Genomic DNA, 13,673 nt, shown 5'->3' with positions numbered 1-13,673 from the left:
TGGGTATGTCTTAAAATATGAGAAACAGGGTATTATCTGAAGCAACGGTTTTATGTTGCTACTTATATCAGTGCCATCAGCCCTGAGTATCCTTGCACACTGTATATAACAGCTCTGATTAACATTCAGTTATAACTCTTGAGTTTATAATATGTTTTAATAAATCAAAGTAGTAAGCTAACAAATTACGTAATTAATGTTGGAACTCAGTGCCTTTGCCCAACAAGGGTGCTCTGTATGTGAACTCAGATTTCTGTGCCTTGAAAACTTTCTGTATCACAAGACTGCTACTCAATTGTAGTCACCTTTCCTCTCCTCAGAAAGGATTTCATGAAGTTGGAAAAGAAGGCCAGAAGCAATCTGAATCTGCCATAGGTTGCAAGCAGCAATGCTGATGTGGTAGAATGATATTAGGAATGCTCTTGTCTGACTTCCGATGAGAGAAATGGGTCCCTCATGCTTTCCATATTCTGCGCCTCTTTTAAAGGGTAATTCGTGAGCCAGTTGGGAGAATCTTCTTTGCAGGCACCGAGACGGCTTCAGAATGGAGCGGCTACATGGAAGGTGCAGTGCAGGCTGGAGAGAGAGCAGTCAGAGAGGTGAGTCCTGAGTAACAAGGCCTTGCGAGGCTGCAATCCTATACTCACTGATCTAGGAGTAAGCCCCATTGGACTAAATGGGCCTTTTTTTTCTTTCATAGGGGCATATAGGATTGCACTGCTGATATGTTTGAATAAAGGGCAATTGTATTTGTTGGTTAAAACATTTGTATTCCATGATTTGGCCAAGCAATTTACGAGACACCCATTAAAAGCAAATAATCAACAAAAACAAGCAAGCCAACAAAATGGGAAAATCAGAACATAAAATCACAGAAGGAAGGGTAGCGGTGGTCAAATGAATCCCAAAATGTGACAAAAGAAAGGAAAATGGACTGGAATTCTAATAAAGTGGAGCCTCCCTTGAAAGAGGGTTGCAAAACATGGGTGCCACAACTTAACAGGCCCTGTCTCACCAGCTGAATCTCTGATGGCTGAGGACTGCTGAGCACATACTCTGTAACTGTGCTTAAAATAATGCAATACATTTTAAAATTGGAAAGAGAGCTTGAAATTGGACATTGGGGATTAGGGCAGGCCTTCAGTATTATGGACTATTCCCAGGAAATAGACCACTTTAAAGACAGTTCAAAGTTTACTTGGTTTGCAGGTGCAGGATTTATTCCCATGGCTGCATCTGTGCGGGCAACATTTTGCCTAGCCTGTTTTGATATGCCCTTAAATCTTGGACCTTTCTGATAAATTTGCATTACGTGTGAATTTGTGCACCTCCCCCTCATTTCAGAAAGATCTGAAACCTTGGCGTGCATTTAGGGTATAATTTTTGGGAAACCTTTACCAAGGTATTTGGAAATAAAAGGAAGCCATTTAAATGTTATCTTCATTTTTAGATATTGCACTCGATGGGGAAGATTTCAGAAGCAGAAATTTGGAAGTCAGAACCAGAATCACTTGTAAGTTTGCAGTTCTTCCTTTAAGGTGAAATAGGGCTGTATTATTATTGATTTTATCAACCATTTCGTGGCATGCTTTATACAGGATCTGTGCATGCTTTTTACAGGATCTTTATACAGTGAAACCTGTGCATGTTTTGTCACAGGCAAGTCCTGCATAATTCCATGGCTCTTAGTTATACCCAAATACCGTAGATGTGACTAAGATTGCCACCTAAGCAGAACATTATAGTTGCCTTAAACTAATACTGAATGTCCTTTTCATCCAGGATGTCCCAGCCCTGCCAATCACTACCACCTTTTGGGAAAGGAACTTGCCTTCTGTCCCTGGACTCCTCAAGTTGTTTGGCTTCTGTGCTCTCTTAACATCAGCGACTGCAGTTGGGCTCTGCACATTTAAAAGGGGACTTCTGGTGAAAAACTGAAAATCGATCTGTGAATCTAACAAGAACTGGCAGATTTGTGTGCATTTGCACGATCATTTTACTCTTGCCAGGTAGTGATTAATGCAATTCTCAATTATCCCATGTATTTCTCCTATGAAACTTTATCTTGCAAAAGGGTCCAACGTGTATTTCTGAGGCCAGTACAAAGTGGGCTGCTGTTGTTATTTTATTTTATTTTAGGGTTGTTGTTTTTAAGTGGTCTGGTGGAGCCCAGTGCATTGCCACAACCTTTCCCCTTTTTTACAAAACCAACTACTATGTTGATCTCACCACAGTGGCAAAGCAAAAATCATTGCACAGTGGGAGAAAAGTAGTTGATCGAACATTTCCATTGCCTCCAAATGTTTTGGGAGAATGATAATTAAGTGAAGAGATTATATGAGTGAATAAATTCCAGGATCAACATTCTACACAAATTTAGGGGTACTTTTTGTTTTCTGTTCTTAGGGTTTGTTTGTTTTTTTGCAAAGAAAGGTTGCCAAAAAACTGGAAGGGGTCTCTTTTTTTGAAGGATTCCACTCCATGGCACATTTTCTAGAACACATAGGCAACCTACTATTCAACCATGTGTTAACTCGGAGAATGCAAGAGCAGTTACACCTGAGTGAACCCAACAAATGAAAACACACATTTTTAAGGCTTGAGTTATTTGTTTGCAAATATTTTATTTACATGGCCAAGCCTTAATCTGGTCATTAAAAATACCAGGACCAGATTAAAGCATGCGAGGGGGTTGGGGGGCATTGATGCTGTTGGGACTCCTGGTTAGACACCCTCCCCCCTGCCACTTCCTGCCTTTGACTCGTGGCATTATGAAGAACTAGGAATGGAGGAAAAGTGTAAATCACTACACACTCATATTTGGACTTTGCGAAACAGTATGTGATCCGAAGCACAATTTCTTGCATTTTTGTGGTGCAGTTGTCCAACCAAGCAATGCTCACAATAATGCATATATTAGGAGGAAGGTATTAGTAGAAATAACATTTAAAATGCAGATGGGGAAATAGGTTTGTTGAAAAGTGTACATTAGCCAAAGTTGCATAAAGCTTTTTGTGTTTATTAGGAGAAATTCGCTCTAGCATGCCGATGAATTTTCGTGAGTATTTCTTAAAACATGGCAAATTGCTGCAAAATGTTGAGAACTGAATTTAAGACGGGGGAAATGTGAAACTTGAGAGGACCAAAATTGACACATCCTTCCACCCAAAGAAGGAACCTATCAACTCAGGCTAAATACAGGTGCAAATCCCAGATAGGGGTCATTCCCAGTGTTGCTTTTCCTTTCTCATGTCTTTGGCAGTATAAATCAGGGAATGAATTACCAAAGATGATAATCTACAAGGAACAGCCATATACTGAATCAGAAAATTGGTCCATCTAGCCCAGTAATATCTACCAACAGGTTCTGGTTCTTAAGCAGATCTTTAAGCTGGATGTGTAACCTGGGAGCTTCTACAGCCAAAGCCTGCTCTCAGCCAATGGCCTCTCAGAACTGCATTGTGATGGAACTCGTTGACACTGTTTTGTGAATTTTGAAAGATTCCTGTCTGTCATCTTAATCTTACCACTGCAGTGTTATGAAGTCTTGTGTACCCTGAGCATTTAGAAATGTCTGGCATTGTGAGTAGCTAGCAACTGTAACGGAGGAAAGAAAATTAGTGTGCCGCATTTCACACAGGGAGGGACCAACATGAACTTTGGCGGAAGAGAGGAAATAATATTGAAATGGACAAAGAACTGTGCATGGTACAAGAGTGCAGCTCCCTAGATATTCCCTTTTAGATTTTTGGTTTATAAAAACATGCAGGCATCCAAACATTTCTAAGCTTTTCTATAGGAGTACTGGACACTGTTCTGGTTCACTAGAAGCGGCTTTGTCATGCTGGCCACATGACCCGGAAGCTGTACACCGGCTCCCTCGCGCAATAATGCGAGATGAGCGCCGCAACCCCAGAGTCGGTCATGACTGGACCTAATGGTCAGGGGTCCCTTTACCTTTTACTGGACACTTGACTACTACTTCTTATTGTTTAAATGAAAACTTGATTTTCAGGATCCCAGCTTCAGCAATAGATACTGGATTTTGAATTTGCACAACCATACCATATGGAAAGGTATCTTAAAACATAACATGGAGTCCATGTCTACCTCTGAGGCTCTGGGAAAGGCCCTTTCAAGCACCTTGTCATACTTGCATCATCTTGAAGAGCCATTATTTTAAAGGTGTATACAAATGATACTAGCTTTCTTTTGCACTTCCTGGATTTGCAGTAGGAACTAACACTTAATGTTGTCCAAAATCTTCCTATCGATATTAACATCCTCATCAGCTTAAAATGGTTTATTATTTCTACGTGTGAAAATGCTTCTGCTTTGGTTTCTAATGAGATGGCTCACAGGAAGTACACCGTGGGAAGGGTCTTGAAGCCCATTTTTCACCTACAAAATGGGACTGCAACATCTTGCTGCTCAAGTAGCTCCAATGAAATCAAGATGGCTAGCTAGAATGACATTTCGGAATGTCAAATTTCAATCTTTTGGGAAGTCTGTTGCTTGCCTCTGGCAAGAATTAAGCTGTTTCTCTGTGCTCTGGCTATGCAGTGTGCCACTGTGAACTGAAGGCATCAATTTAACTTGAGAGAGCATCTCTTAGGAATTTGAAAGACAGGAACAAGCTGACATGACAGACATGGTGTTTCTTTTTGGGTGTTATGGCAGAGTCATGTACTTACCAAAAGATTTCCAAGTCTTGGAGTTGTTTTGCATTTTTTTTCTAAACTAGGATTATCTTTTACTAATGACATTGTGACTCCCTGGGAGTTACATATGTATATTTATACAAACTACCAAGTTACATCCCTTGACCAAAATGGTATGCCAAGGTTTATTAGCTTTTGGCTTGATGAATTTACCATCCTCTTCCTTTGGGTGGTATTATGTTTTTTGTTTTTATTCTTTGGTCAGACTTACTGTAGGTTTGTTAACAATATCCCAGGGTTGCTATTATGAAAATATTTCCTCTATTTTCATAATGGATCACTTTTCCACAGTTTATTTGTGGGTACAGAGGAAATCTTAGGGCAGTAGCCAGAACCTGAGGGGGCTCCCAAGGCACAGCAAGTACCTTGTTGCACACTGTGGCCTCCACCCCACCCCCTTTTCTTTTCCAGCTGACAGTATTGGAGGCTGTTTCCATGTTCTCCTAAGCTTCAGAATAAGTTTTCAGGCAATTGAGGGGCAGGTTTTTAAGTAGTAAATGTTGGTTTTTGGTAATGAGACGTCAACCTGCCTATGTGTGGCCTCTCTCTCTCCCAGCCTTGTGGCTCCTGGTAATGTATTACACATAAAATATGATGTGATGTGACATTTTAGCACGGTGAGTCTTCCTGTCAATAATGTGAGGCCGGGGGTCAAAGAAATGACCAACCTGAGGTCACTTTATATCAGGTATGGGGCACCTTTGACCCTCCAGATGTTGCTAAACTATGAATGCCATCAGTCCCAGCAAGCACCAGCAATAGTCAGGGATGATGGGAGTTGCAGTTCTGCAGCATCTGGAGAGCCAAAGACTCCCTGCACCTTGCTTTATACACTGGTTTTGTTAGAAATTACGAAGAATGGAGAGGAAAGAGGTATGAGACCACAGAAGCTCTGGGTTTCTTCCTATGTATAACTTGGGTGTCAGTGATGGCCATTCAGGTAGTATGAGAGGCTCTGTAGCGCCTGTAATATTTAGTTAATGGAGAGGAGGGGAAGATGAACATCCAGCTGTTCGTGGTTTGTTCTGCTTTAGTATCCCATCAGCGTCATGAGAAAGGGCAAGAGACTCGACTTAATAAAGAAGCATGTCCCTATTCTGTTGTGAGTAAGCATGCAGCCCTAGGAATATTTGGCAGAACTGAGGGAGGCAGGGAGCACAGGCAGCACATTTTATGCAAAATGTGATTTCCTTTACTGCACCCCTTTCCCCTGTTCTAACTAAGCTATGATGTAGCAGTCACAGAAATTCACCCACCAGGCATGAAAAAGTGGGTTGTGGATTCATTTTCAAAAAAGCACTCAAACACTCCCAACAAATCCGCAGCTCTTCCATTTACCGGCAATCATTATTTTCCACAAATGTTTTGTTTCCCCGCTTTCTTCAGTTCCTCATTTCTTGAGATAAATGAGAATGTGGAGCTTATGGGAATGCAGCTGCTTTTCAGAAACAGAAATCGGTTGCACATTAAAGTCTTACCTTTGGTCTGGAAGTTGGCCTATGAGATCTGGAGGATAGATGATCATGCATTTAGGCAAGAGGTTGAACTCGCTGAACTTTTGTTCTTTCAGCAACATTTCTTGGAAGCATATCCCACATATTTCAATAAAACTTTCTTCTGCATCAATCCATGAATGGAAACAGGTTTCTGGGCATGAATTTACACTAACAGTATAAAAGGTTGCTGTGGGAAAACCCCAAGCCAACACATGGTGCAGGTACCACTAAGCTCCAACACCATGCAAAGAATTTAAAGTGCCTGCCATCTCCGATCACCTCTTTAGTTGAGGGAAAAGAAAAGCAAGAACTGGGGTCAATACAGGGATGATGTTTTCTTCAACCTTCTTATCCACCAAGTGATTAATCTTTCAGAGCTGATAAATGCTGATCATACCTAAGATAGTGTGGGGAAAGGAGAAGAGGAAGGTTTTACAAGATAAATACTGGGCACTCAGCATGTTGCCCCCCCCCCCCAAGGCTAGGACCAACATCTTTAACAGCAGAGTGTTTTATTCTCATGAATTTATAAACTTCTCTGAGAGCTCAGAACCAAAATCAGGGTCAGATGGGAGAAGGAAGATGCAAACGGTTAAGGTGTCCCTTCATAAATTGCTTGTGTTAGACTTTATAAAATGGCAACATCTTAATCTTTTGAGGTGTGTTTCATTAACTTACAATGGACTATTTTGCATCATACTTTAACTAGCAGCCTTGTTTGTGGACACAAATGTGTATGATGTCATACAACATTACAGGAAAAGAACACAGAGGTTGCCTTGCTTGGATCCTCGGATGAAATGTCCATCTAAGGTTGTACTCTATCAATGTGTAGTGCAAGCCTGCACATGTCTGCTTAGAAGTAAGTGCCACTGAGTTTGGAGGGATTTACTCCCAAGTAAGTGGATATAGGACTGCAGCCCCCATTGGTTAGCTAGGTGCCTCTGTGGAGCTTACAAGAAGGGCATGGCAGAGATTTCCCTTCACACTAGGAATTTAATTACTTCCTCTGAAAGGCATTATAGGACTGTAAGGCACATAACACAGCATGGAGTTGGATGACATTTTTAAGTAAGTGCTTGTTCTGTGCAGTGCCAGTTGACTTTCTGCGATACGTGATTGGAAATCTGACACATTTTTTAAACTGCACTTCACTGATTCAGTAAAGACAGCATGTATGCTGCTATGGCTACAGTATTTTTAATGAATGTCTGGGTCGGTGTTTTATTTGACTAGGGTGCTTATTGTAAGTTATCCCTAGTGCCATAGTTTTGATGGGCCTTGTTGAGCCACATCACCAAAGTGTGTGTGTGTGTGTGTGTGTGTGTGTGTGTGTGTGTGTACATGCCCAATTCTGGAATGGGCAGCAGGCTACAATGCCAGCATCTTTTGAGGGAGCCAGAAAATCCATTCATCACTTTGTTTATTGAGGTGTGTGTGTGTGTGTGTGTTGTGGATAACGAATTCAACTATTTTGGCATAGAGGCATGCCCCACTGTCAATTGCAGTTCTTAACTGTCAAATTGTGGGAAAGTGACACTTAGGACATAGTGAACTAAGGACTCTGTGCGCCATCGATGTCGATGAAGACTGTTGAATAAGAGAGCACAGCAACATTTCACTGTATCTTTTCTGTAAATGACTATGGTGCTGCCCTACAGGTTAAAGCTAAGGTTGCAAAAATCGGAGGGGAAGGAATGTAGAGAGTCCAGGAGACAATGAAGAGAAAAAGGTGTTGCTAAGTGTGCACTAATTGCCTCTTATATCAATGCATTTGAAAGCCATTGTATCTGTTCATATACTGCAGAGCTGTAACTATTGTATTGCTGTTTTAAATGTCAAAGGGGTCAGAAAAATCAACTGTTGCACTTGGCAGTGAGAACTGATGCATAGTTCATTAAAGGGCCCCTCTCTGCACTGAGTCAGATGAGTATTCTGGCAATACCCTGTTAAAGGCTTTAGAAACATTGTCATCTTTGCTGCAAGATGTCCTCTTCCAAGATAACACCTGAATTCTAATTATCAGTGGAAACCCAGCAGATTATTAAGTGCTGGAGAGAAGACCAAACTGCGGCCCTCCAGATGTTTTGGCCTACAACTCCCATGATCCCTAGCTAACAGGACCAGTGGTCAGGGATGATGGGAATTGTAGTGCAAAACATCTGGAGGGCCGAACTTTGGGGATGTCTGCTCTAGCTGATTTCATCTTTTGGAAAGCCCCATTCCCCCAAGAGGTTCAGTTTATGGAACTGAAACTAGCATAACATTAGCCTAGAATATTACTGTGCTATAAGAACTGTGTCCAAAGGCAGGCTTCTAAAGTTTAAGCCTATTTTGAAGAGTGGAGAAATAAAATATTTGCTTCACAGAAAAGGAGAAAGTGTGTGCTTGAAAACTGGAAGAGCTAATCCGCAGGAGACCTGGGCAAATTTGAACAGTACAATTAAAAGTTAACAGTCCTCCCTAAGTAAATGTACCCATTGATTAAGCATAATATTCCTTCCAGCGTCTTCTTCCCTGAAACCTTATTAACAGCTGAGCTTCTGTTCCAGTGGAAATAGAAGTGAATATCTTCAAAGCAGGTTTTTAAAAGGGGGGGTTTAAATTAAATTATACTGACCTAACCTGCAGCTGAACTTTCTTCCCCTTTGATCACATACTAGTACTAGTCGTCGTATCTGTTGTGTACAAGTGTAACATCACAGTATCGGGATATGGATTCAGTCAGTCATGGTTTGTTTGTGCCTTATATGATTGTGGCGTTTTCTTAAGTGCCTCTGTGGTGGCTATTTTGTCTTGAACCCCTTATTATGTTCCTTTTCCTGTTCTAGATATTTTTATCTGGCAGCTGTGAACCTTTTTAAAAGTTCAACTCAAACGAATAAACATTGCCACACTGAATGTCTTTGAGGGCTTTTTGATTTTTTTTGGCAGTCCCTGCGTTCCATTGGTGCATTGATTTGGTCAAGGTGTGAACACAGGGTGATACCCAATGCATTTACATCCATGGATATCAATGGGTTTACTGTATGAGGTGGATATCACTCATATTTGGTAGCTGCTTACGGCAGGGGTGGCTAACACTTTTCTGTCTCATGCAAGTACACAGGCATGTCCACAGAGAAGCATGGAGCCCCACCTCTTCAGCTGATCTGCATGGATCAGCCAAGGAGAGGAGTATCATCTTCTCCCCATTCATCAAATTATCCATCAGTTGATGAGGGAAAGGACCATTTGCCTCCCCTTCAGAGAGCTGGGCTGGATATATTTATATATTTAATCATCACCACAAAAATCAGGGGTGTCCTAGATAGGACAGAAAAACCTGCAACCAATCTGACCCTTCCCTCCCAGATTAATGTGTGGACTGGGACTAAGTTGTCCCCTGGCTCTTCTACAGAATGTTCTGATGCAGTTCTCTGCTCAAAAGAGAGAGACTATAAAAAAAGGTTTAGAAACATGTATGTGCAAAAATATGTGTTTAAAAGCGTGGATTTAAAACACGGTTGACTGTAGAAAAGGGGCAAGGCAGATTTATGCATCAACAAATGTGGAAGAGGCATGAACGGGAACAGATTGATTTGCCTACCCCTTTTCAGTGTGTTGACAGAGTAAACACTCAGCCATGCCTACCAAGAAGCTGACTCTGGGAACATGAACTATGAACAGATGCCACCAGCCCGTCCGTAAATATGCAAAACAAATAGGCCAAGCCTGCATCAGAGTCTTAGTCTTGGTCTCTATGAGAGACTGAAACAAGCCTTCTTGGTGGCTTTCCAGTCCCTTTGGATGACAGCTCTCACCCCTCCCCACCCAAGTCAGCACAGTTATTGGGTAACCAAGAATTTTGCAAAAGGTTGACTGCTTGCTCTTGCAATGCAAAGTGGAGAAGAGGTGGGTGGTGATGGGTGAGAATATTTGACCCTTCCCTCGCCTGTTGCTGAGGCAAGTCCCTTCCTGCAAAACTATAATTCCCCCAGTTCATGCATATTTAGTTCGTGAAGTTGCCTTTTTCTAAATGAAAGATCCCTGGATATCATAGCTTTTCCTCCTTAGAGAAGATGCTATACCTGCCTGATTGTTTTAGATGCTTGTAGCAGATGCATCCCTGCTACATAATGGGATGGAGAGGTGGCAGCAAGGTCAGCATGGTGCAGACCATTGCAGTGTTCCAGGCAGTGTGTTTGCACCATGCTGAACTTGCCCCTGCCTCTCCCTTCCCCATAAAAGGCAAGGATGTGACAAACCAGAGGTCAGATGAGCAGCATTCCCCGCCCCCGCCAACCATGCTGTCTACTACTGATGGTTGCCAACATTTTTGCAACTTTTCTAGTTCTTTGATATCCTAATGTGTGTGAGGAGCCCTGCTATGTCACTGTAGAGTATTTTTAAAGCCAAAATTTACTATGCAACACAATGGTCTGCAACCAATTATATATCTAGTAACCAGTATGCTTCACAACGGCCTTGGAATTGTAATGTTCATAGCCTGGTTTCAGCAAACACAGAACCAGTCAACAGAATTAATGAAAGAAATCCTTGGCTATTTATACCCCTATTCGCAGAGATAAACAATATGAAATTGAGCTGTTCCAGCTCATACTGCTGGCTTTTCAAACAACAGATCCATAGTGTCACATCTTCTCTGACTCAGGGCACTTGTTCACACACAGCAGTTCTATGGCAACAGTACTTGGATTCAGCCCAGTGTTCTGAGAAGAATGGTTTTGTCCTTGCAGCTAAGGCTCAGCATGTTCTTCACTGTATCTACTTTACAGAAAGATGTAAGTTTACTTCTGTAAGTTTGAGCTGGTAGTCAGGAACATCAAAAAGTAGAAAGAAATTGGATGTATAAATTTATTCCGCAGCAAAAGAAAGATGTTGCTTCCAGCAGGAGCATCATGTCAGCAAGCAGCAGGACACTGCCAATTTTAATGAAAGTCTTTTAGTCGAAATCCCATTTGCAGCTCCCACAGTAGTGAGAAGTGCTTTTCTCTGTGTGAAGTTTTGGAACACAGCACAAGGCAATGTGAAGTGATTGAAGATAGCAGCTGCGGAACAATACAACCACTTTGCAAGCCAATAAAAGGTTCCCTCCTAAATGCCCCAAACCAGCAAGGCTCTATCCACTTGCAGAAGAAGTGGGCTGCACAATGCAAAAGGCATTGGATCCACAACACACAACAGGAACTTCAACCTAAGGAACTTCTTTCTGCACCAAAGAGAGCGGGATTTCTAAATGGATACTAATGTTGGGGATACAAAGTCATGTCTTCTCTCCAATGATTCTTGGGAGCCGGAGCCAGCCCACCCATGAGTCGAGGTGAAGCACCCACCTCAGGCAGGAGTGCACGAGGCAGTGCTCCACCCACCCCACCACTTCCACTGTGGAGAGGGAGACTCTCATAGATGTTCATCTTCCCTGCCCCTGGTGGAGAAGCCGGCTAAGCAGCATTGTTTTGAGGAATGCCCTGGCTCCTGCCGAGTTCAGAGAGAGCCGGGGCATTCCTGAGTGCCACAACATTCCTGAGTGCCACATTGCCACTTGGCTGTCCCTCCTCAAACACCTGCCCCCAAGAAAGAATCTGAGCACCCGACTTCCCCAGAGTTGTGCACATATTATGCTTGCTTCAATTCAGAGAGCCACAAACACAGCCAAAGTCTGTGTGCACCCATTGCTGCACTTGTGAGAGCTTCCTCCTTCTGTCCAAACACCTCCCTCCCCCTCCCCCTGCGCCAAGGTCATTAGCATCTAGAGCTGTCACTACGTCCTCCTTTGCAGAGCTCTCAAATGTTCCCTAAAAGCAGTGCGTATGTGCATTTGCGGGGAGGGTGCAATTTGCAGCAGACAAATTGCCCTTCAACAGACATAAAAATGACACAGCTTGGATGATCTGGGGTGTTTTAAATGGATACTTTAATGGCGATTCAAGGAATGTTCAAAGGCACATTTCACTAAATCACACAGATAAGAGGCACAAATCATAGCTACCATTTTACAAAGGTAGTTAACGATGAGAGCACCAACAGACTTGGATACCCTTATCACCAAATTGTCAGTTATCTACATACCTGTATAACATTACCTGAAGTAAATTGTCTTTTCCAGGAACCATTGGTCACATTATAATTGGACATTAACAACATACAAAAAAGCTGCTGGATCAGGGTAGGGGCCCATCTAGCTCAGCAACATTCTCACAGCGGCTAATCAGATGCCTGTAGGAAACCTCAAAGAGGACCTGAACACAAGGTAACTCTCCCTTCCTGTGATTTCCAGAAACTAGTATTCAGAAGCATCATGGTGGAGGCAGAGTATAGCCATCGTGGCTAGTAGCCACTGATTACCCGCAGAGTACTGTGTAAGGCTGGGGAGAACAGGGTTCAAATGCCTGTCCAGCCACCATGCTCACTAGATGACCATGAGTCAGTTTCTGGGGGGTAGTCAACCAAGTTTTACTCAGAACAGACCAATTGAAAGTAATGGATCTAACTCAGTCATGCCCGTGAATTTCAATGGGTCTACTCTGAGAAACTTAGTTTAATTCCACTCATTGTCTGTCAACTTAAACCAGGGGTCAGCAAACTTTTTCAGCAGGGGGCCGGTCCACTGTCCCTCAGACCTTGTGGGGGACAGGACTATATTTTGGGGGAAAATATGAACCAATTCCTATGCCCCACAAATAACCCAGAGATGCATTTTAAATAAAAGGACACATTCTACTCATGTAAAAACATGCTGACTCCTGGACTGTCTGCGGGCCGGATTTAGAAGGCAATTGGGCCACATCCAGCCCCTGGGCCTTAGTTTGGGGACCCCTGACTTAAACTATTCCACAGAGTTATGAGAAATAAGGACGCTTAGCAGAATACAACCCATTTTCATTTAGCTGATTTATTTTTATTTGTTTGTGTCAGAAGGGAAACATTTTGTCTAGCTTTCTACACAAATGTGACTCTACTTCCCTACATAGCTGCCAAGTTTTCCCTTTTCTCGCGAGGAAGCCTATTCAGCATAAGGGAAAATCCCTTTAAAAAGGGGATAACTTGGCAGCTATGCTTCCCTAGTTTCTATTTTTAATTAAGGGCTTTGTAAGTTACTCCTATTTCAAAAATGGCAAAGCAACATCTTATGTGTTCAGAGCATAGTGAGGGATTCTACACTTTTTTTCTGTAAAGTAGTACATGTAATATAGTTACACACATTTCGTATCATAACCCCATTTTTATTTATAGAGCCTTGGGAACCCTAAATTATCTCTTTTGCTAACTTTATTACCTTGCTTTTGCACTTAATGCTAGTTATTTCTCTTTAGTCAAATCCATGCCGAACCTTGTATCTTGTAATAACTGAAACTACATTTACAGTTACAAAATTTACAAAATTACAGTTTTGTCATTTTAAATGGCAGTAGACTAAGTACAACAGGCACTTGACAGCATAAACATCTAGTTT

General features: G+C 42.1%; 1 protein-coding gene across 1 annotated transcript in view; it reads left to right on the top strand.

The window, feature by feature from the left end:
* Window positions 1–9,137, top strand: part of LOC118084786 (amine oxidase [flavin-containing] B-like) — a 45,166-nt gene extending 36,029 nt beyond the window's left edge. The window contains exons 13-15 of the mRNA XM_035114743.2: window positions 488–599; window positions 1,451–1,513; window positions 1,783–9,137. Coding sequence (XP_034970634.2) covers window positions 488–599; window positions 1,451–1,513; window positions 1,783–1,938 — 331 coding nt within the window. The 3' untranslated portion in view covers window positions 1,939–9,137. The remainder of the gene's footprint in view (window positions 1–487; window positions 600–1,450; window positions 1,514–1,782) is intronic.
* The last annotated feature ends 4,536 nt before the right edge of the window (window positions 9,138–13,673 follow it).

Source organism: Zootoca vivipara, chromosome 4, assembly GCF_963506605.1.
Source record: "Zootoca vivipara chromosome 4, rZooViv1.1, whole genome shotgun sequence".
Lineage (NCBI taxonomy): Eukaryota > Metazoa > Chordata > Lepidosauria > Squamata > Lacertidae > Zootoca > Zootoca vivipara.
The sequence above is the reverse complement of the archived record's forward strand: the minus strand, read 5'-3'. Positions and strand labels throughout refer to the sequence as shown.